At 39.6% G+C, this 22,464-nt stretch overlaps 1 protein-coding gene across 2 annotated transcripts in view; it reads left to right on the top strand.

Annotated features, from left to right (window-relative positions):
• The first annotated feature begins 3,855 nt into the window (after window positions 1–3,855).
• LOC139561532 (tripartite motif-containing protein 2-like) overlaps window positions 3,856–22,464 on the top strand; it is a 30,137-nt gene continuing 11,528 nt past the window's right edge. Inside the window, exons 1-10 of one of the 2 annotated variants that reach the window (XM_071378729.1) lie at window positions 3,856–4,053; window positions 6,747–6,864; window positions 7,185–7,714; window positions 7,927–8,078; window positions 9,226–9,406; window positions 9,541–9,697; window positions 19,729–19,831; window positions 20,498–20,636; window positions 21,004–21,183; window positions 22,058–22,250. In XM_071378729.1, coding sequence (XP_071234830.1) covers window positions 7,613–7,714; window positions 7,927–8,078; window positions 9,226–9,406; window positions 9,541–9,697; window positions 19,729–19,831; window positions 20,498–20,636; window positions 21,004–21,183; window positions 22,058–22,250 — 1,207 coding nt within the window. In that variant the 5' untranslated portion in view covers window positions 3,856–4,053; window positions 6,747–6,864; window positions 7,185–7,612. Of the gene's footprint in view, window positions 4,054–6,746; window positions 7,715–7,926; window positions 8,079–9,225; window positions 9,407–9,540; window positions 9,698–19,728; window positions 19,832–20,497; window positions 20,637–21,003; window positions 21,184–22,057; window positions 22,251–22,464 lie in introns of both variants that reach the window. The other variant, XM_071378730.1, reaches the window with a different exon arrangement.

Here is a 22,464-nt window from a genome sequence, read left to right as displayed (position 1 = left end):
AGCCTCCACGGTTGGTTTGCGCTTTCCTCTAATTACCTCCACTTAGCTGTCCGTGTTGGGGTGCCCAGCTCCCATATTCCCAGCAGAGGCAGCCAATGTCGCCTCACGTACCTCCCCTCTATTACCATCCCCCGGGGTAGACCTCCTGGGAACCACACCCTCATTATGAGGAGGAGAGAGAAAGGTGCATCAATCCCTCATTATAATGAGAGAGAAAGGTGCATCAATCCCTCATTATAAGGAGAGAGAGAGAAAGGTGCATCAATCCCTCATAAGGAGAGAGAAAGGTGCATCAATCCCTCATTATAAGGAGGAGAGAGAAAGGTGCATCAATCCCTCATTATAAGGAGAGAGTGAGAGGTGCATCAATCCCTCATTACAAGGAGAGAGAGAAAGGTGCATCAATCCCTCATTATAAGGAGAGAGAGAGAAAGGTGCATCAATCCCTCATAAGGAGAGAGAAAGGTGCATCAATCCCTCATTATAAGGAGAGAGTGAGAGGTGCATCAATCCCTCATTATAAGGAGAGAGTGAGAGGTGCATCAATCCCTCATTATAAGGAGAGAGAGAGAAAGGTGCATCAATCCCTCATTATAAGGAGGAGAGAGAAAGGTGCATCAATCCCTCATTATAAGGAGGAGAGAGAAAGGTGCATCAATCCCTCATTATAAGGAGAGAGTGAGAGGTGCATCAATCCCTCATTATAAGGAGAGAGTGAGAGGTGCATCAATCCCTCATAAGGAGAGAGAGAGAAAGGTGCATCAATCCCTCATTATAAGGAGAGAGTGAGAGGTGCATCAATCCCTCATAAGGAGAGAGAGAGAAAGGTGCATCAATCCCTCATTATAAGGAGAGAGAGAGAAAGGTGCATCAATCCCTCATTACAAGGAGGAGAGAGAAAGGTGCATCAATCACTCATTACAAGGAGAGAGAGAGGTGCATCAATCCCTCATTACAAGGAGAGAGAGAGAAAGGTGCATCAATCCCTCATTACAAGGAGAGAGAGAGAAAGGTGCATCAATCCCTCATTACAAGGAGAGAGAGAGAAAGGTGCATCAATCCCTCATTATAAGGAGAGAGAGAGAAAGGTGGATCAATCCCTCATTACAAGGAGAGAGAGAGAAAGGTGCATCAATCCCTCATTACAAGGAGAGAGAGAGAAAGGTGCATCAATCCCTCATTATAAGGATAGAGAAAGGTGCATCAATCCCTCATTATAAGGAGAGAGAGAGAAAGGTGCATCAATCCCTCATTATAATGAGAGAGAGAGAAAGGTGCATCAATCCCTCATAAGGAGAGAGAGAGAAAGGTGCATCAAGCCCTCATTACAAGGAGGAGAGAGAGAAAGGTGCATCAATCCCTCATTATAAGGAGAGAGAGAGAAAGGTGCATCAATCCCTCATTACAAGGAGGAGAGAGAAAGGTGCATCAATCCCTCATTACAAGGAGAGAGAGAGAAAGGTGCATCAATCCCTCATTACAAGGAGAGAGAGAGAAAGGTGCATCAATCCCTCATTACAAGGAGGAGAGAGAGAAAGGTGCATCAATCCCTCATTACAAGGAGAGAGAGAGAAAGGTGCATCAATCCCTCATTATAAGGAGAGAGAGAGAGAGAAAGGTGCATCAATCCCTCATTACAAGGAGAGAGAGAGAGAGAAAGGTGCATCAATCCCTCATTACAAGGAGGAGAGAGAAAGGTGCATCAATCCCTCATTACAAGGAGAGAGAGAGAAAGGTGCATCAATCCCTCATTATAAGGAGAGAGAGAGAGAGAAAGGTGCATCAATCCCTCATTACAAGGAGGAGAGAGAAAGGTGCATCAATCCCTCATTACAAGGAGAGAGAGAGAAAGGTGCATCAATCCCTCATTATAAGGAGAGCCAAGCAGGTGCGCCTCTTCAGGTAATTGGAGTCAACCTAACATGATTTTTGCTCACACACATAAAGGGGTGGGTTAATAACATGATTGACACATCGTATACATTTGAGTCATTAGCAGACACCCTTATCCAGAGCGACTTACAGCAGAAATTAGGGTTAAAACCTCTACTTAATCACCCTCCCGGATCCGGGATCCTCCTCATCAGAAACGCTGACTAGCATAGCCTATCCTAGCGCCACAGGGATATCATATAATATAATTTCATGAAATCACAAGTCCAATACAGCAAATGAAAGATAAACATCTTGTGAATCCAGCCAACATTTCCGATTTTTAAAATGTTTTACAGAGAAAACACAATATATATTTATGTTAGCTCACCACAATAGCCAAACACACAACACCATTTTTTCACCGCAAACATAGCTTTCACAAAACCCACAAATAGAGATAAAATTAATCACTAACCTTTGAACAACTTCATCAGATGACAGTCTTATGACATCATGTTATACAATACATTTATGTTTTGTTCGAAAATGTGCATATTTATAGCTACAAATCTGGGTTTTACAACGCAGCCATCGTCACAAATAAAACCAAAATGTCCGGAGAAATTTTAGGCAGCGACGTAATCTAACAGAAAAACTCATCATAAACTTTGCTGAAAAATACATGTTGTACAGCAAATATAAGATACACTGGTTCTTAATGCAACCGCTGTGTTAGATTTAAAAAAATAACTTTAGTAAGAAGCATAGCATGCAATAATCTGAGACAGCGCTCAGCCATTCTCCGCCATGCTGGAGTCCAAAGAGTCCACAAAGATACGAAATAACATCATAAATATTCCCTTACCTTTGATGAACTTTCATCAGAATGCAGTGCCAGGAATCCTTGTTCGACAATAAATCGTTGTTTGGTTTTAGAATGTCCATTACGTCTGTCGAATTAGCAACTTTGGCTAGCATTGGGGGAGCTCACGTTTCCACGAAGATTTTACGCATGAACGAAACATTCAAAAAGTCAAAATAAAAGTCGAATAAACTGGTCAAACTCAGTTGAGAATCCATCTTTAGGATGTTTTTAAGAAATACATCCAATAACGTCCCAGACGGAGCATTTCCTCGTGTCTACCAAACGAATTGCAACCAACCATATGACAAATCCTCGTGCGTCACCAAGTACTACCGATAAGGCTGACCTCTTACTCCAACGACTCCCATCCGGTCCCAGAAAAGGCTAGAGACTTCATTCAACATTCTACTGCCTGTTGACATCTAGTAGAAGACGTATGAAGTGCATACAGATCCATAAATACAAGGCAATTGAATAGGCCCTGAAACACAGAGACCCATTTTCAGAATTTTCACTTCCTGTTTGGAAGTTTGCTGCCAAATGAGTTCTGTTTTACTCACAGATATAATTCAAACAGTTTTAGAAACTTCAGAGTGTTTTCTATCCAATAGTAATAATATGCATATCATATGATCTAGAACAGAGTACGAGGCCGTTTAATTTGGGCACTATTTTTTCCCAAAGTGAAAACAGCGCCCCCTATTAAGAAGAAGTTTTAAGTGCTTTGCTCAAGGGCACATCAACAGATGTTTCACCTAGTTGGCTGTGGGATTCGAACAAGCAATCTTTAGTTATCTGGCCCAATAGTCTTAACTGCTAGGCTAGCTGTACACAAATTACAGTAACCCTTATTGCCACATATGACAGAGAGAGGGAGGGGGAGGAGAGAAAGAGAGACAGAGAGAGAAACAGACTGAGACAGAGAAAGAAACAAACAGAGAGAGAGAAAGAGAAACAGAAAGAAAGAAAGAGATAGCGAGAGAGAGAGAGAGAGAGTGAGAGCACTTGCGAGAGACTAAGTGAGCTCATCAACCAACCAATGAGCTGCCTCTATCCTCTCTTTTATTTCTGAATGGCTGCGGCCCCTGTAGCCAGTCCCTAGTCCCCTCCCCCTCTGTTTCCTACTGCAACTCTGTTTCATCTCTCTCTCTCTCTCCATCTCTGTTGCCGTAGCGATCTCCTCTCTCTCCCTCAGACCGAGCAGCATAACCCCCTGAATAACACACGGACGGATAGACCTTTATCGCTATAAAGATGGATCTACCGTGGATTATCCAGAGGTACTACTATCACTACAACAACCAGGCAACACAGTAAGTCTACAGGAGATGGAGAGGAGAGGGGGATGGAAAGAGAGTGGAGAGAGAGAGAGATGAGGAGGGATGATGACAGCAGCATCTGTGTCACAGTGTGTTTTCCTGAGAAAGGGGGGGGGGGGTGGAGAAGGGAAGGAGGGAAGAGGGGAGGGAGAGAGGGATGTGATGGGAAAAGGAGAGAAGAGGGGAAGAAGGAAGGGAGAGAAGGAGGGAAGAAGGGAAGGAGAAAGAGGGGGAGGGAGGGACGGATGGAGTTCTGATCTGGCTCAGGCCTTACAGAGCGGTGTGTGTGTGTGTGTGTGTGTGTGTGTGTGTGTGTGTGTGTGTGTGTGTGTGTGTGTGTGTGTGTGTGTGTGTGTGTGTGTGTGTGTGTGTGTGTGTGTGTGTGGCAGGCCTGTGGGGACTGTTGCTCGGAGGTGGAATGTGCGTAATTTCTTCAGATAGTAATCAGGGATATGTTACAAGTGCAACAGGGCTCTGGTCAAAGTAGTGCACTATATAGGGAATATGATGCCATTTGGTCCTGGACAAAATGGTGCACTATATAGGGAATATGATGCCATTTGGCCCTGGTCAAAGTAGTGCACTATATAGGGAATATGATGCCATTTGGTCCTGGACAAAATGGTGCACAATATAGGTAATATGATTCCATTTGGCCCTTGGTCAATAGTAGTGCACTATATTGGGAATATGATGCCATTTGGCCCTGGTCAATAGTAGTGCACAACTTTGACCATGGCCCATAAAGAATAGGGTACCATTACAGTGTTTTGCTGTAGACAGTGTTAGAGAGATGTGCACTGCCTTCGTCAACGGGTTATTTAGAGCAGGGTTTTCCCAAACTCGGACCTGGGACCCCTCGTTTTTATTTTTTGCCCCCTAGCATACACATCATCAAACTTTGATTATTTTAATCAGCTGTGTAGTTCTAGTGCAAATAAAACACCATATAACACACATACGAATACACGTACACACACACACACTCACATGCACACACATACGTACACACACACACTTGCATGCACACACACAAATTACCTCAATAGAATTCTTAGAGAGAGAGAGAGAGAGAGACAGGCAGGCAGACAGTCCATCTGTCAGTGATAGACACAGACACACTCAGCCAAGTCATGGCTCGACAATAACAGACAGCCTCACTGCCTCCCAGAATGCACTGCAAGATTTACTGCAGGGAGAGGGGTTGAGAAAAAGGGAGGGAGGGGAAAAAAGAGACAGAGAAAGAGAGGCAGAAAGAAACGTAACATTACCATAATCTCCCCTCTTTAGGAAATGTGTTTTACCCTATTCCATTCATATTCACTGTAGGCCTGCTCATGGAATTGGGGTAGAGAGTAGAAAGCACGTGATTGGAAGACTTTAGATTTGTGTGGGCGTTTCCCTTTCCTCCCAGTGTTACCATAGGAACCAGAGCCACTCTATTGGCAGACATTTTGTGACCTATATATTATTTTTCCTATATATGTATTTGGAAAGACTGCTTCATTTTCCACATTTTGTTACATTGCAGACTTATTCTAAATGGATTAAATTGTTCCCCCTCCCCCCAATCTACACACAATACCCCATAATGACAAAGCAAAAAACGTTTTTTAAATTGTTGCAAATGAAACATCACATTTACATCAGTATTCAGACCCTTTACTCAGTACTTTGTTGAAGCACCTTTGACAGTGATTACAGCCTCGAGTCTTCTTGGGTATGATGCTATAAGCTTGCTACACCTGTATTTGGGGAGTTTCTCCCATTCTTCTCTGCAGATCCTCTGTCACGTTGGATGGGGAGCGTCGCTGCACAGCTATTTTCAGGTCTCTCCAGAGATGTTCGATCGGGTTCAAGTCCTGGCTCTGGCTGGGCCACTCAAGGACATTCAGAGACTTGTCCTGAAGCCACTCTTGCGCTGTCTTGGCTGTGTGCTTAGGGTCGATGCCACCATAGGGATGGTGCCATGTTTCCTCCAGACGTGACGCTTGGCAAAAAAGTGGGCTGTCGTGTGCCTTTTAACTAGAGCTCGGACTTGAACCCGATCTAACATCTCTGAAGAGACCTGAAAATAGCTGTGCAGCGACACTCCCCATCCAACCTGACAGAGCTTGAGAGGATCTGCAGAGAATAATGGGAGAAACTCCCCAAATACAGGTTTTCCAAGTTTGTAGCGTCATACCCAAGAAGACTCGAGGCTGTAATCAACAAAGTACTGAGTAAATGTGATATTTCAGTTATTTGTAAATTTGTCAAATTTTCTAAAAACCAGTTTTTGCTTTGTCATTATGGGATATATATCAATATATATTGATGAAGGGGAAAACAATTGAATCCATTTGGGAATAAGGCTGCAACGTAACAAAATGTGCAAAAATTCAAGGGGTCTGAATACTTTCCAAAGACGCTCTATGTGTATTAATATGTATTAACAGATTTTCTCTCATACCAGTCAAGTGGAGGGGGGATTATATCAGCAGAAGTGACCAGAGAAACCCCTTCAACATACATAATAAATCATGTATCTGTGTTTGTCTCATGGTAAAACATATTATGTTAACTTGGCCATTAGATATAAAGCTTCTTTAATAGAAAGACATTATAAAGCTGTGTCTCTGCTCCTCGTCGTTTATCAGGACCTCAGAAGTATCTCTCTAACCCATGTCTCCCATTTCTCCTTGTAGGACAGTGAGTTTCCATTCCTGAGGTGAATCCGTGCAGAGTTACTGCGATCCTGAGGTGAATCCGTGCAGAGTTACTGCGGTCCTGAGTTGAATCCGTCAGAGTTACTGCGGTCCTGAGGTGAATCCGTGCAGAGTTACTGCGGTCCTGAGGTGAATCCGTGCAGAGTTACTGCGGTCCTGAGGTGAATCCGTGCAGAGTTACTGCGGTCCTGAGTTGAATCCGTGCAGAGTTACTGCGGTCCTGAGGTGAATCCGTGCAGAGTTACTGCGGTCCTGAGGTGAATCCGTGCAGAGTTACTGCGGTCCTGAGGTGAATCCGTGCAGAGTTACTGCGGTCCTGAGGTGAATCCGTGCAGAGTTACTGCGGTCCTGAGTTGAATCCGTGCAGAGTTACTGCGGTCCTGAGGTGAATCCGTGCAGAGTTACTGCGGTCCTGAGGTGAATCCGTCAGAGTTACTGCGGTCCTGAGTTGAATCCGTGCAGAGTTACTGCGGTCCTGAGGTGAATCCGTGCAGAGTTCCTGCGGTCCTGAGGTGAATCCGTGCAGAGTTACTGCGGTCCTGAGGTGAATCCGTGCAGAGTTACTGCGGTCCTGAGGTGAATCCGTGCAGAGTTACTGCGGTCCTGAGTTGAATCCGTGCAGAGTTACTGCGGTCCTGAGGTGAATCCGTGCAGAGTTACTGCGGTCCTGAGGTGAATCCGTCAGAGTTACTGCGGTCCTGAGTTGAATCCGTGCAGAGTTACTGCGGTCCTGAAAAAGGAAGAAAGGGTTTGTCCATCTGCCCCTCCCTTAGCTGCAGTAAAAGGGGGGTGTCTGTTTGTCTGGCCCCTCCCCCTGGCTGCAGAAAGGGGTGTGGACTGGCCTGATGGAGGCGGGACATCCATCACCTGAAAGCAGTAGTGAGGAGTGTACAGTACTGGAGGCTCTATCGGGCAAGGGACTGGACTGTCACACACACACTGGCAAGGTAGGACACACACACACACTTCCCATCCCCCCACACACTCATCCTCCTCCCCTCCCCCCAATCCTCCACCCCCCCCCCCCCCACACACACTTCTCCTCCACACACACAACCCTCCACCCCCCCCCCTCCACACACACAACCCTCCACACCCCCACCTCCACACTCCTCATCCACAGACACGTTAACGATGTGTGTGTGTGTGTTGTCACCAGGTGACGGAGCTGTACTGTTCAGGGTGTGAGGTGTGTGTGTGTGAGGAGTGTGCGTCGGGGGAGCATGCAGACCACCCCACGGGACCGTTGTTAGCAGCTCTGGAGACGCACAGAGACGATCTGCAGGAGAGACTGACTGCTGCACAGAACAGGTACACACAAACACAAACACACACACACACACACACACACACACACACACACACACACACACACACACACACACACACACACACACACACACACACACACACACACACACACACACACACACACACACACACACACACACACACACACACACACACACACACACACACACACGAGAGACGGCCTGTAGGAGAGACTGACTGCTGCACAGAACAGGTACACACACACACACACACACACACACACACACACACACACACACACACACACACACACACACACACACACACACACACACACACACACACACACACACACACACACACACACACACACAGAGAGACGGCCTGTAGGAGAGACTGACTGCTGCACAGAACAGGTACACACACACACACACACACACACACACACATACACACACACACACACACACACACACACACACACACAGAGAGACGGCCTGCAGGAGAGACTGACTGCTGCACAGAACAGGTACACACACACACACACACACACACACACACACACACACACACACACACACACACACACACACACACACACACACACACACACACACACACACACACACACACAGAGAGACGGCCTGTAGGAGAGACTGACTGCTGCACAGAACAGACACACACACACACACACACACACACACACACACACACACACACACACACACACACACACACACACACACACACACACACAGACACACACAGACACAGAGATGGCCTGCAGGAGAGACTGACTGCTGCACAGAACAGGTATTGTTCACTGTTTTATTCCCCCCACCCCATCGTTCTCTCTCTTCTCTCTCTCCCCCCCACCCTCTCTCTCTCTCCCCCCCACCCTCTCTCTCTCCCCCCCCCACCCTCTCTCTCTATCTCCCCCCCCCACCCTCTCTCTATCTCCCCCCCCCACCCTCTCTCTCTATCTCCCCCCCACCCTCTCTCTCTCTCTCTCCCCCCACCCTCTCTCTCTCTCCCCCCACCCTCTCTCTCTCTCTCCCCCCCCCCCCCTCTCTATCTCCCCCCCACCCTCTCTCTCTCTCCCCCCCACCCTCTCTCTCTCTCCCCTCCACCCTCTCTCTCTCTCCCCCACCCTCTCTGATCTGTGTGTGTGTGTGCTTACGTCTAGACTGCCTCAGATCTCGGAGGCCCTGGTGTCTCTGAGAGACATCCTACAGCAGCTGAACAATCAGAGAGCTTTGATCGAGGAGGACATCCACGTCAGCTTCGAAGAGCTCCACAAGACCCTGGACGTCAGGAAGAGTGTCCTACTGATGGAGCTAGAGGTCACCTACGGACTGAAACAGAAGGTAGGGAGGAGAGAGAGAGTGGGGAGGGAGCGAGGGAGGGAGGGAGGGAGGAAGAAAAAAAGAGTCCTACATCTCTCTCTCTCCCTCTCTCCCTCTCTCCCTCTCTCCCTCTCTCTCCCTTTCCCCCTCTCCAGGTCTTGCAGGCCCAGCTGGACACCCTACTCCATGGCCAGGGGGATATCGTTGACACATGTACCCAGACAGAGAAGGCCCTGAGCGTGGAGGCCAGCGCCACGAGCCTGCAGGCTGAGAGAGGCCTTGGGGAGATGCTGGGGGAGCTGGCCAGCCAAGGTCTGTAAATTCTAAGATGTTCCATTCCATGGCATGTGAAATTAGGCTAACACCTATTTTTTAAAGTCCTCCTGTCTTCAGAGTCTGGAAAGGATGTCTGATGTTGTTGGCACAATGTTTTGATAATGAAGGGAGTTGTGCTTTTACTGGTTGGCTCTCCTCTGTGCTTTCTCACTCAAACACCCACAGACTCATGTTCATTTCCTGTATGGCTACTGTTTTTAAACATGTTTATTTCCTATATGGCTACTGTTTTTAAACATGTTTATTTCCTGTATGGCTACTGTTGTAAACATGTTTATTTCCTGTATGGCTGCTGTTTTTAAACATGTTTATTTCCTATATGGCTACTGTTTTTAAACATGTTTATTTCCTGTATGGCTACTGTTTTTAAACATGTTTATTTCCTGTATGGCTACTGTTTTTAAACATGTTTATTTCCTGTATGGCTACTGTTGTAAACATGTTTATTTCCTGTATGGCTACTGTTGTAAACATGTTTATTTCCTGTATGGCTACTGTTGTAAACATTTTTATTTCCTGTATGGCTACTGTTTTAAACATGTTTATTTCCTGTATGGCTGCTGTTTTAAACATGTTTATTTCCTGTATGGCTACTGTTTTAAACATTTTTATTTCCTGTATGGCTGCTGTTTTTAAACATGTTTATTTCCTGTATGGCTACTGTTTTAAACATTTTTATTTCCTGTATGGCTGCTGTTTTAAACATGTTTATTTCCTGTATGGCTACTGTTTAAACATGTTTATTTCCTGTATGGCTACTGTTTTAAACATTTTTATTTCCTGTATGGCTACTGTTTTTAAACATGTTTATTTCCTGTATGGCTGCTGTTTTAAACATGTTTATTTCCTGTATGGCTGCTGTTTTAAACATGTTTATTTCCTGTATGGCTACTGTTTAAACATGTTTATTTCCTGTATGGCTACTGTTTTAAACATTTTTATTTCCTGTATGGCTACTGTTTTTAAACATGTTTATTTCCTGTATGGCTACTGTTTTAAACATGTTTATTTCCTGTATGGCTACTGTTTTAAACATTTTTATTTCCTGTATGGCTACTGTTTTTAAACATTTTTATTTCCTGTATGGCTGCTGTTTTAAACATGTTTATTTCCTGTATGGCTACTGTTTTAAACATTTTTATTTCCTGTATGGCTACTGTTTTTAAACATGTTTATTTCCTGTATGGCTGCTGTTTTAAACATGTTTATTTCCTGTATGGCTACTGTTGTAAACATGTTTATTTCCTGTATGGCTACTGTTTTAAACATGTTTATTTCCTGTATGGCTGCTGTTTTAAACATGTTTATTTCCTGTATGGCTGCTGTTTTAAACATGTTTATTTCCTGTATGGCTACTGTTTTAACATGTTTATTTTCTGTATGGCTGCTGTTTTAAACATGTTTATTTCCTGTATGGCTACTGTTTTAAACATGTTTTTTTCCTGTATGGCTACTGTTTTAAACATTTTTATTTCCTGTATGGCTGCTGTTTTAAACATGTTTATTTCCTGTATGGCTACTGTTTTAACATGTTTATTTTCTGTATGGCTACTGTTTTAAACATGTTTATTTCCTGTATGGCTACTGTTTTAAACATGTTTATTTCCTGTATGGCTACTGTTTTAAACATGTTTATTTCCTGTATGGCTACTGTTTTAAACATTTTTATTTCCTGTATGGCTGCTGTTTTAAACATGTTTATTTCCTGTATGGCTACTGTTTTAACATGTTTATTTTCTGTATGGCTACTGTTTTAAACATGTTTATTTCCTGTATGGCTACTGTTTTAAACATGTTTATTTCCTGTATGGCTACTGTTGTAAACATTTTTATTTCCTGTAATGGCTACAGTTTTAAACATGTTTATTTCCTGTATGGCTACTGTTTTTAAACATGTTTATTTCCTGTATGGCTACTGTTTTTAAACATGTTTATTTCCTGTATGGCTGCTGTTTTAAACATGTTTATTTCCTGTATGGCTGCTGTTTTAAACATGTTTATTTCCTGTATGGCTACTGTTGTAAACATGTTTATTTCCTGTATGGCTGCTGTTTTAAACATGTTTATTTCCCGTATGGCTGCTGTTTTAAACATGTTTATTTCCTGTATGGCTACTGTTTTAACATGTTTATTTCCTGTATGGCTGCTGTTTTAAACATGTTTATTTCCTGTATGGCTACTGTTGTAAACATGTTTATTTCCTGTATGGCTGCTGTTTTAAACATGTTTATTTCCTGTATGGCTGCTGTTTTAAACATGTTTATTTCCTGTATGGCTACTGTTTTAACATGTTTATTTCCTGTATGGCTGCTGTTTTAAACATGTTTATTTCCTGTATGGCTACTGTTGTAAACATGTTTATTTCCTGTATGGCTGCTGTTTTAAACATGTTTATTTCCTGTATGGCTACCGTTTTAAACATGTTTATTTCCTGTTTTAAACATGTTTATTTCCTGTATGGCTGCTGTTTTAAACATGTTTATTTCCTGTATGGCTGCTGTTTTAAACATGTTTATTTCCTGTATGGCTACTGTTTTAAACATGTTTATTTCCTGTATGGCTACTGTTTTTAAACATGTTTATTTCCTGTATGGCTACTGTTTTTAAACATGTTTATTTCCTGTATGGCTACTGTTTTAAACATGTTTTTTTCCTGTTTTAAACATGTTTATTTCCTGTATGGCTGCTGTTTTAAACATGTTTATTTCCTGTATGGCTACTGTTTTTAAACATGTTTATTTCCTGTATGGCTACTGTTTTTAAACATGTTTATTTCCTGTATGGCTACTGTTTTAAACATGTTTTTTTCCTGTATGGCTACTGTTTTAAACATGTTTATTTCCTGTATGGCTATTGTTGTAAACATTTTTATTTCCTGTATGGCTACAGTTTTAAACATGTTTATTTCCTGTATGGCTACTGTTTTAAACATGTTTATTTCCTGTTTTAAACATGTTTATTTCCTGTATGGCTCCTGTTTTAAACATGTTTATTTCCTGTATGGCTACTGTTTTTAAACATGTTTATTTCCTGTATGGCTACTGTTTTAAACATGTTTATTTCCTGTATGGCTGCTGTTTTAAACATGTTTATTTCCTGTATGGCTACTGTTGTAAACATGATTATTTCCTGTATGGCTGCTGTTTTAAACATGTTTATTTCCTGTATGGCTACTGTTTTAAACATGTTTATTTCCTGTATGGCTGCTGTTTTAAACATGTTTATTTCCTGTATGGCTACTTTTGTAAACATTATTATTTCCTGTATGGCTGCTGTTTTAAACATGTTTATTTCCTGTATGGCTACTGTTGTAAACATTTTTATTTCCTGTATGGCTGCTGTTGTAAACATTTTTATTTCCTGTATGGCTACAGTTTTAAACATGTTTATTTCCTGTATGGCTATTGTTTTTAAACATGTTTATTTCCTGTATGGCTATTGTTTTTAAACATGTTTATTTCCTGTATGGCTACTGTTTTAAACATGTTTTTTTCCTGTATGGCTATTTCCTGTATGGCTACTGTTTAAACATGATTATTTCCTGTATGGCTACTGTTTTAAACATGTTTATTTCCTGTATGGCTACAGTTTTTAAACATGTTTATTTCCTGTATGGCTACTGTTTTAAACATGATTATTTCCTGTATGGCTACTGTTTTAAACATGTTTATTTCCTGTATGGCTACTGTTTTAAACATTTTTATTTCCTGTATGGCTACTGTTTTAAACATGTTTATTTCCTGTATGGCTACTGTTTTAAACATTTTTATTTCCTGTATGGCTACTGTTTTTAAACATGTTTATTTCCTGTATGGCTGCTGTTTTAAACATGTTTATTTCCTGTATGGCTACTGTTGTAAACATGTTTATTTCCTGTATGGCTACTGTTTTAAACATGTTTATTTCCTGTATGGCTGCTGTTTTAAACATGTTTATTTCCTGTATGGCTGCTGTTTTAAACATGTTTATTTCCTGTATGGCTACTGTTTTAACATGTTTATTTTCTGTATGGCTGCTGTTTTAAACATGTTTATTTCCTGTATGGCTACTGTTTTAAACATGTTTTTTTCCTGTATGGCTACTGTTTTAAACATTTTTATTTCCTGTATGGCTGCTGTTTTAAACATGTTTATTTCCTGTATGGCTACTGTTTTAACATGTTTATTTTCTGTATGGCTACTGTTTTAAACATGTTTATTTCCTGTATGGCTACTGTTTTAAACATGTTTATTTCCTGTATGGCTACTGTTTTAAACATGTTTATTTCCTGTATGGCTACTGTTTTAAACATTTTTATTTCCTGTATGGCTGCTGTTTTAAACATGTTTATTTCCTGTATGGCTACTGTTTTAACATGTTTATTTTCTGTATGGCTACTGTTTTAAACATGTTTATTTCCTGTATGGCTACTGTTTTAAACATGTTTATTTCCTGTATGGCTACTGTTGTAAACATTTTTATTTCCTGTAATGGCTACAGTTTTAAACATGTTTATTTCCTGTATGGCTACTGTTTTTAAACATGTTTATTTCCTGTATGGCTACTGTTTTTAAACATGTTTATTTCCTGTATGGCTGCTGTTTTAAACATGTTTATTTCCTGTATGGCTGCTGTTTTAAACATGTTTATTTCCTGTATGGCTACTGTTGTAAACATGTTTATTTCCTGTATGGCTGCTGTTTTAAACATGTTTATTTCCCGTATGGCTGCTGTTTTAAACATGTTTATTTCCTGTATGGCTACTGTTTTAACATGTTTATTTCCTGTATGGCTGCTGTTTTAAACATGTTTATTTCCTGTATGGCTACTGTTGTAAACATGTTTATTTCCTGTATGGCTGCTGTTTTAAACATGTTTATTTCCTGTATGGCTGCTGTTTTAAACATGTTTATTTCCTGTATGGCTACTGTTTTAACATGTTTATTTCCTGTATGGCTGCTGTTTTAAACATGTTTATTTCCTGTATGGCTACTGTTGTAAACATGTTTATTTCCTGTATGGCTGCTGTTTTAAACATGTTTATTTCCTGTATGGCTACCGTTTTAAACATGTTTATTTCCTGTTTTAAACATGTTTATTTCCTGTATGGCTGCTGTTTTAAACATGTTTATTTCCTGTATGGCTGCTGTTTTAAACATGTTTATTTCCTGTATGGCTACTGTTTTAAACATGTTTATTTCCTGTATGGCTACTGTTTTTAAACATGTTTATTTCCTGTATGGCTACTGTTTTTAAACATGTTTATTTCCTGTATGGCTACTGTTTTAAACATGTTTTTTTCCTGTTTTAAACATGTTTATTTCCTGTATGGCTGCTGTTTTAAACATGTTTATTTCCTGTATGGCTACTGTTTTTAAACATGTTTATTTCCTGTATGGCTACTGTTTTTAAACATGTTTATTTCCTGTATGGCTACTGTTTTAAACATGTTTTTTTCCTGTATGGCTACTGTTTTAAACATGTTTATTTCCTGTATGGCTATTGTTGTAAACATTTTTATTTCCTGTATGGCTACAGTTTTAAACATGTTTATTTCCTGTATGGCTACTGTTTTAAACATGTTTATTTCCTGTTTTAAACATGTTTATTTCCTGTATGGCTCCTGTTTTAAACATGTTTATTTCCTGTATGGCTACTGTTTTTAAACATGTTTATTTCCTGTATGGCTACTGTTTTAAACATGTTTATTTCCTGTATGGCTGCTGTTTTAAACATGTTTATTTCCTGTATGGCTACTGTTGTAAACATGATTATTTCCTGTATGGCTGCTGTTTTAAACATGTTTATTTCCTGTATGGCTACTGTTTTAAACATGTTTATTTCCTGTATGGCTGCTGTTTTAAACATGTTTATTTCCTGTATGGCTACTTTTGTAAACATTATTATTTCCTGTATGGCTGCTGTTTTAAACATGTTTATTTCCTGTATGGCTACTGTTGTAAACATTGTTATTTCCTGTATGGCTGCTGTTGTAAACATTTTTATTTCCTGTATGGCTACAGTTTTAAACATGTTTATTTCCTGTATGGCTATTGTTTTTAAACATGTTTATTTCCTGTATGGCTATTGTTTTTAAACATGTTTATTTCCTGTATGGCTACTGTTTTAAACATGTTTTTTTCCTGTATGGCTACTGTTTTAAACATGATTATTTCCTGTATGGCTACTGTTTTAAACATGTTTATTTCCTGTATGGCTACAGTTTTAAACATGTTTATTTCCTGTATGGCTACTGTTTTAAACATGATTATTTCCTGTATGGCTACTGTTTTAAACATGTTTATTTCCTGTATGGCTACTGTTTTAAACATGTTTATTTCCTGTATGGCTACAGTTTTAAACATGTTTATTTCCTGTATGGCTACTGTTTTTAAACATGTTTATTTCCTGTATTGCTACTGTTTTTAAACATGTTTATTTCCTGTATGGCTGCTGTTTTAAACATGTTTATTTCCTGTATGGCTGATGTTTTAAACATGTTTATTTCCTGTATGGCTACTGTTGTAAACATGTTTATTTCCTGTATGGCTGCTGTTTTAAACATGTTTATTTCCTGTATGGCTGCTGTTTTAAACATGTTTATTTCCTGTATGGCTACTGTTTTAACATGTTTATTTCCTGTATGGCTGCTGTTTTAAACATGTTTATTTCCTGTATGGCTACTGTTGTAAACATGTTTATTTCCTGTATGGCTGCTGTTTTAAACATGTTTATTTCCTGTATGGCTGCTGTTTTAAACATGTTTATTTCCTGTATGGCTGCTGTTTTAAACATGTTTATTTCCTGTATGGCTACTGATGTAAACATGTTTATTTCCTGTATGGCTGCTGTTTTAAACATGTTTATTTCCTGTATGGCTACCGTTTTAAACATGTTTATTTCCTGTATGGCTACTGTTTTTAAACATGTTTATTTCCTGTATGGCTACTGTTTTAAACATGTTTTTTTCCTGTATGGCTACTGTTTTAAACATTTTTATTTCCTGTTTTAAACATGTTTATTTCCTGTATGGCTGCTGTTTTAAACATGTTTATTTCCTGTATGGCTGCTGTTTTAAACATGTTTATTTCCTGTATGGCTACTGTTTTAAACATGTTTATTTCCTGTATGGCTACTGTTTTTAAACATGTTTATTTCCTGTATGGCTACTGTTTTTAAACATGTTTATTTCCTGTATGGCTACTGTTTTAAACATGTTTATTTCCTGTATGGCTACTGTTTTTAAACATGTTTATTTCCTGTATGGCTACTGTTTTTAAACATGTTTATTTCCTGTATGGCTGCTGTTTTAAACATGTTTATTTCCTGTATGGCTGCTGTTTTAAACATGTTTATTTCCTGTATGGCTATTGTTTTTAAACATGTTTATTTCCTGTATGGCTACTGTTTTTAAACATGTTTATTTCCTGTATGGCTGCTGTTTTAAACATGTTTATTTCCTGTATGGCTACTGTTTTAAACATTTTTATTTCCTGTATGGCTACTGTTTTTAAACATGTTTATTTCCTGTATGGCTCCTGTTTTAAACATGTTTATTTCCTGTATGGCTACTGTTTTTAAACATGTTTATTTCCTGTATGGCTACTGTTTTAAACATGTTTATTTCCTGTATGGCTGCTGTTTTAAACATGTTTATTTCCTGTATGGCTACTGTTGTAAACATGATTATTTCCTGTATGGCTGCTGTTTTAAACATGTTTATTTCCTGTATGGCTACTGTTTTAAACATGTTTATTTCCTGTATGGCTGCTGTTTTAAACATGTTTATTTCCTGTATGGCTACTTTTGTAAACATGATTATTTCCTGTATGGCTGCTGTTTTAAACATGTTTATTTCCTGTATGGCTACTGTTTTAAACATGATTATTTCCTGTATGGCTACTGTTTTAAACATGTTTATTTCCTGTATGGCTACTGTTTTAAACATGTTTATTTCCTGTTTTAAACATGTTTATTTCCTGTATGGCTCCTGTTTTAAACATGTTTATTTCCTGTATGGCTACTGTTTTTAAACATGTTTATTTCCTGTATGGCTACTGTTTTAAACATGTTTATTTCCTGTATGGCTGCTGTTTTAAACATGTTTATTTCCTGTATGGCTACTGTTGTAAACATGATTATTTCCTGTATGGCTGCTGTTTTAAACATGTTTATTTCCTGTATGGCTACTGTTTTAAACATGTTTATTTCCTGTATGGCTGCTGTTTTAAACATGTTTATTTCCTGTATGGCTACTGTTGTAAACATGATTATTTCCTGTATGGCTGCTGTTTTAAACATGTTTATTTCCTGTATGGCTACTGTTGTAAACATGTTTATTTCCTGTATGGCTACAGTTTTAAACATTTTTATTTCCTGTATGGCTACTGTTTTTAAACATGTTTATTTCCTGTATGGCTACTGTTTTAAACATGTTTATTTCCTGTATGGCTACTGTTTTAAACATGTTTATTTCCTGTATGGCTACTGTTGTAAACATTTTTATTTCCTGTATGGCTACAGTTTTAAACATGTTTATTTCCTGTATGGCTATTGTTTTTAAACATGTTTATTTCCTGTATGGCTATTGTTTTTAAACATGTTTATTTCCTGTATGGCTGCTGTTTTAAACATGTTTATTTCCTGTATGGCTACTGTTTTAAACATGTTTATTTCCTGTATGGCTGCTGTTTTAAACATGTTTATTTCCTGTATGGCTACTTTTGTAAACATGATTATTTCCTGTATGGCTGCTGTTTTAAACATGTTTATTTCCTGTATGGCTACTGTTTTAAACATGATTATTTCCTGTATGGCTACTGTTTTAAACATGTTTATTTCCTGTATGGCTACTGTTTTAAACATGTTTATTTCCTGTTTTAAACATGTTTATTTCCTGTATGGCTCCTGTTTTAAACATGTTTATTTCCTGTATGGCTACTGTTTTTAAACATGTTTATTTCCTGTATGGCTACTGTTTTAAACATGTTTATTTCCTGTATGGCTGCTGTTTTAAACATGTTTATTTCCTGTATGGCTACTGTTGTAAACATGATTATTTCCTGTATGGCTGCTGTTTTAAACATGTTTATTTCCTGTATGGCTACTGTTTTAAACATGTTTATTTCCTGTATGGCTGCTGTTTTAAACATGTTTATTTCCTGTATGGCTACTGTTGTAAACATGATTATTTCCTGTATGGCTGCTGTTTTAAACATGTTTATTTCCTGTATGGCTACTGTTGTAAACATGTTTATTTCCTGTATGGCTACAGTTTTAAACATTTTTATTTCCTGTATGGCTACTGTTTTTAAACATGTTTATTTCCTGTATGGCTACTGTTTTAAACATGTTTATTTCCTGTATGGCTACTGTTTTAAACATGTTTATTTCCTGTATGGCTACTGTTTTAAACATGTTTATTTCCTGTATGGCTACAGTTTTAAACATGTTTATTTCCTGTATGGCTATTGTTTTTAAACATGTTTATTTCCTGTATGGCTATTGTTTTTAAACATGTTTATTTCCTGTATGGCTACTGTTTTAAACATGTTTTTTTCCTGTATGGCTACTGTTTTAAACATGTTTTTTTCCTGTATGGCTACTGTTTTAAACATGATTATTTCCTGTATGGCTACTGTTTTAAATATTTGTTTATTTCCTGTATGGCTACTGTTTTAAACATGTTTATGTTAGATTGATGGATTATCTGTTCGATGGATGGATTATATTGACAAATGAGAACTGCTCACTAACAAGGATGTAAACAAATTTCTCCACAAAATTTGAGAGAAATAAGATTTTTGTGCACATGGAAAATTTCTAGGATTTATTTTTTTGCTCTAGAAACAAACAACACTTTAAATGTTACGTTTATATATTTTTTCAGTCTGGTAGAGCTACCGTTTTAACATGTGTATTTACGGTAGGGCTACCGTTTTTAACATGTGTATTTCCGGTAGGGCTACCGTTTTTAACATGTGTATTTCCGGTAGGGCTACCGTTTTTAACATGTGTATTTCCGGTAGGGCTACCGTTCCAGGCTGAGGAGAATGATCAGCTGGATTTACTGATGAAGTCAGAGGGGCTGAGAAAGTCTATCCACAAACTGGGAACTATCATCACTACCAGGTCAGTCTATATCAGCTGGGGACTATCGTCACTACCAGGTCAGTCTATATCAGCTGGGGACTATCGTCACTACCAGGTCAGTCTATATCAGCTGGGGACTATCATCACTACCAGGTCAGTCTATATCAGCTGGGGACTATCATCACTACCAGGTCAGTCTATATCAGCTGGGGACTATCGTCACTACCAGGTCAGTCTATATCAGCTGGGGACTATCATCACTACCAGGTCAGTCTATATCAGCTGGGGACTATCGTCACTACCAGGTCAGTCTATATCAGCTGGGGACTATCATCACTACCAGGTCAGTCTATATCAGCTGGGGACTATCGTCACTACCAGGTCAGTCTATATCAGCTGGGGACTATCGTCACTACCAGGTCAGTCTATATCAGCTGGGGACTATCATCACTACCAGGTCAGTGTAGTCAGGAGGGCCAGTATCCGAAAGGTTGCTGATTCAAGTCCCGGGAGGTGCGATGGAAGGTTGGGAAGTGAACTGGCTGCTGGTATCAGAGATAAAATATGTTAGTTAGATAAAAAAAATATGAATTAACAAATAAATAAAAGATGAAAAAACTAAATAATATTTTTTTTACCAAAAATGAAATGAAACAATTAATATAAATGAAATAAAAATAATGCCATCCTGATTGTCGTCCCAAGCGCGGTGGCGAGCCAGAGTGAGGCGTCGGGTGTGGGACTGGAGCAGTGCATCGTGGGTCTCCCAGCCTGCGTAACCATAACGACCAGAGACAAGGCCGGCGGACCCTGCCGGAGCGGCAATGCCATCCTGTCTGCTGAGGTGGGGGGCCGACACGCACAAGCACGTTAAGCTAAACTAAGATAAAATAAACTAGGCTAATGCATGCTACGTTACGCTAAACTAAGATAAAATAAATTAATGTATGCTACGCTATGCTACGTTATGCTAAGCTATGCTACATTACGCTAAACTAAGATAAAATAAATGAATGTATGCTATGCTATGCTAAGCTTTGATACGTTACGCTAAACTAAGATAAAATAAATGAATGTATGCTACGCTATGCTAAGCTATGCTACGTTACGCTAAACTAAGATAAAATATATGAATATATGCTACGCTATGCTACGTTACACTAAACTAATTGCCCTACATGAATAAATAGTGTTGTTATATTTCCTTCCAGGTGTGTACTCCAGATGGTAGCGTGGCGGACGGGGAGATACTCGACTACAAGAACGGGACATATGATTTTGTTTACACTGTGAACAAGGAAGGAGAGTTTTCATTGGCTCTCCGGCTCTATGACCAACACATCAAAGGAAGTCCCTTCAGACTCAGAGTTACCAGGTCCCCTGACCCTGAGGTAATGAGAGAGAGACCCCACAGAGCCCCAGGACAGCAGCACAATTAGACCCAACCAAATCATGAGAAAACAAAAAGATAATTACTTGACACATTGGAGAGACTCAACAAAAAAAACTGAGCAAACTAGAAATACTATTTGGCCCTAAACAGAGTGTACATAGTGGCACAATACCTGACCACTGTGACTGATCCAAACTTAAGGAAAGCTTTGACTATGTACAGACTCAGTGAGCATAGCCTTGCTATTGAGAAAGGCTGCTGTAGGCAGACCTGGCTCTCAAGAGAAGACAGGCTATGTGCACACTGCCCACAAAATGAGGTGGAAACTGAGCTGCACTTCCTAACCTCCTGTCAAATGTATGACCATATTAGAGACACGTATTTCCGTCAGATTACACAGATACACGAAGAATTCGAAAACAAATCCAATTTTGATAAACTCCCTTATCTACTGGGTGAAATACCACAGTGTTCCATCACAGCAGCAAGATTTGTGACCTGTTGCGACAAGAAAAGGGCAACCAGTGAAGAACAAACACCATTGTAAATACAAACAATATTTACGTTTATTTATTTTCCCTTTACAATTTGCACATCGTTACAACACTGTATAGAGATAAAATGACATTTGAAATTTCTCTATTCTTTTGGAATTTTTGTGAGTGTATTGTTTACTGTTTACTTTTTTATAGTTTATTTCACTTTTGTTTATTATCTACTTCACTTGCTTTGGCAATGTAAACATATGTTTCCCATGGCAATAAAGCCCTTTGAATTGAGAGCGAGAGAGAGAGGTAAGGACAGTAGGGTTTTTTGGAGGACTGTCTACCATCCCTCCCTCCCTCTAACTCCATGTTAAATGTATTTTCCAGGAGTCTCCTCCCACCACCACAGCCACCTCTCTGACGACCACCGCCACCCCGTCCACAGGCTCCTCTGAGGGGGCTAAGCGGAGAGGAAAGTCCCCTGGGAGTAAGAAGAAGGGTTCCAGGAGGACAGGCAGTGCCCTGGGGACACCCAGACGCAGAGAGAACCCCATCGAAGATGATCTTATCTTCAGGATCGGTGAGAGAGGGAGATCTGTCCATTTTTATTTATTTATTTATCTCTCTCTGTCTGTGTCTCTCTCTTTCTGTTTCTCTCTCTGTCTGTTTTTCTCTCTCTCTTTTTGTGTCTCTCTCTGTCTGTTTATCTCTCTCTCTGTCTGTTTGTCTCTCTCTGTCTGTTTATCTCTCTCTCTGTCTGTTTCTCTCTCTCTCTGTCTGTTTCTCTCTCTCTC

This window comes from Salvelinus alpinus, chromosome 31 (assembly GCF_045679555.1).
Source record: "Salvelinus alpinus chromosome 31, SLU_Salpinus.1, whole genome shotgun sequence".
In the NCBI taxonomy this organism is placed as follows: Eukaryota; Metazoa; Chordata; class Actinopteri; order Salmoniformes; family Salmonidae; genus Salvelinus; species Salvelinus alpinus.
The sequence above is the reverse complement of the archived record's forward strand: the minus strand, read 5'-3'. Positions and strand labels throughout refer to the sequence as shown.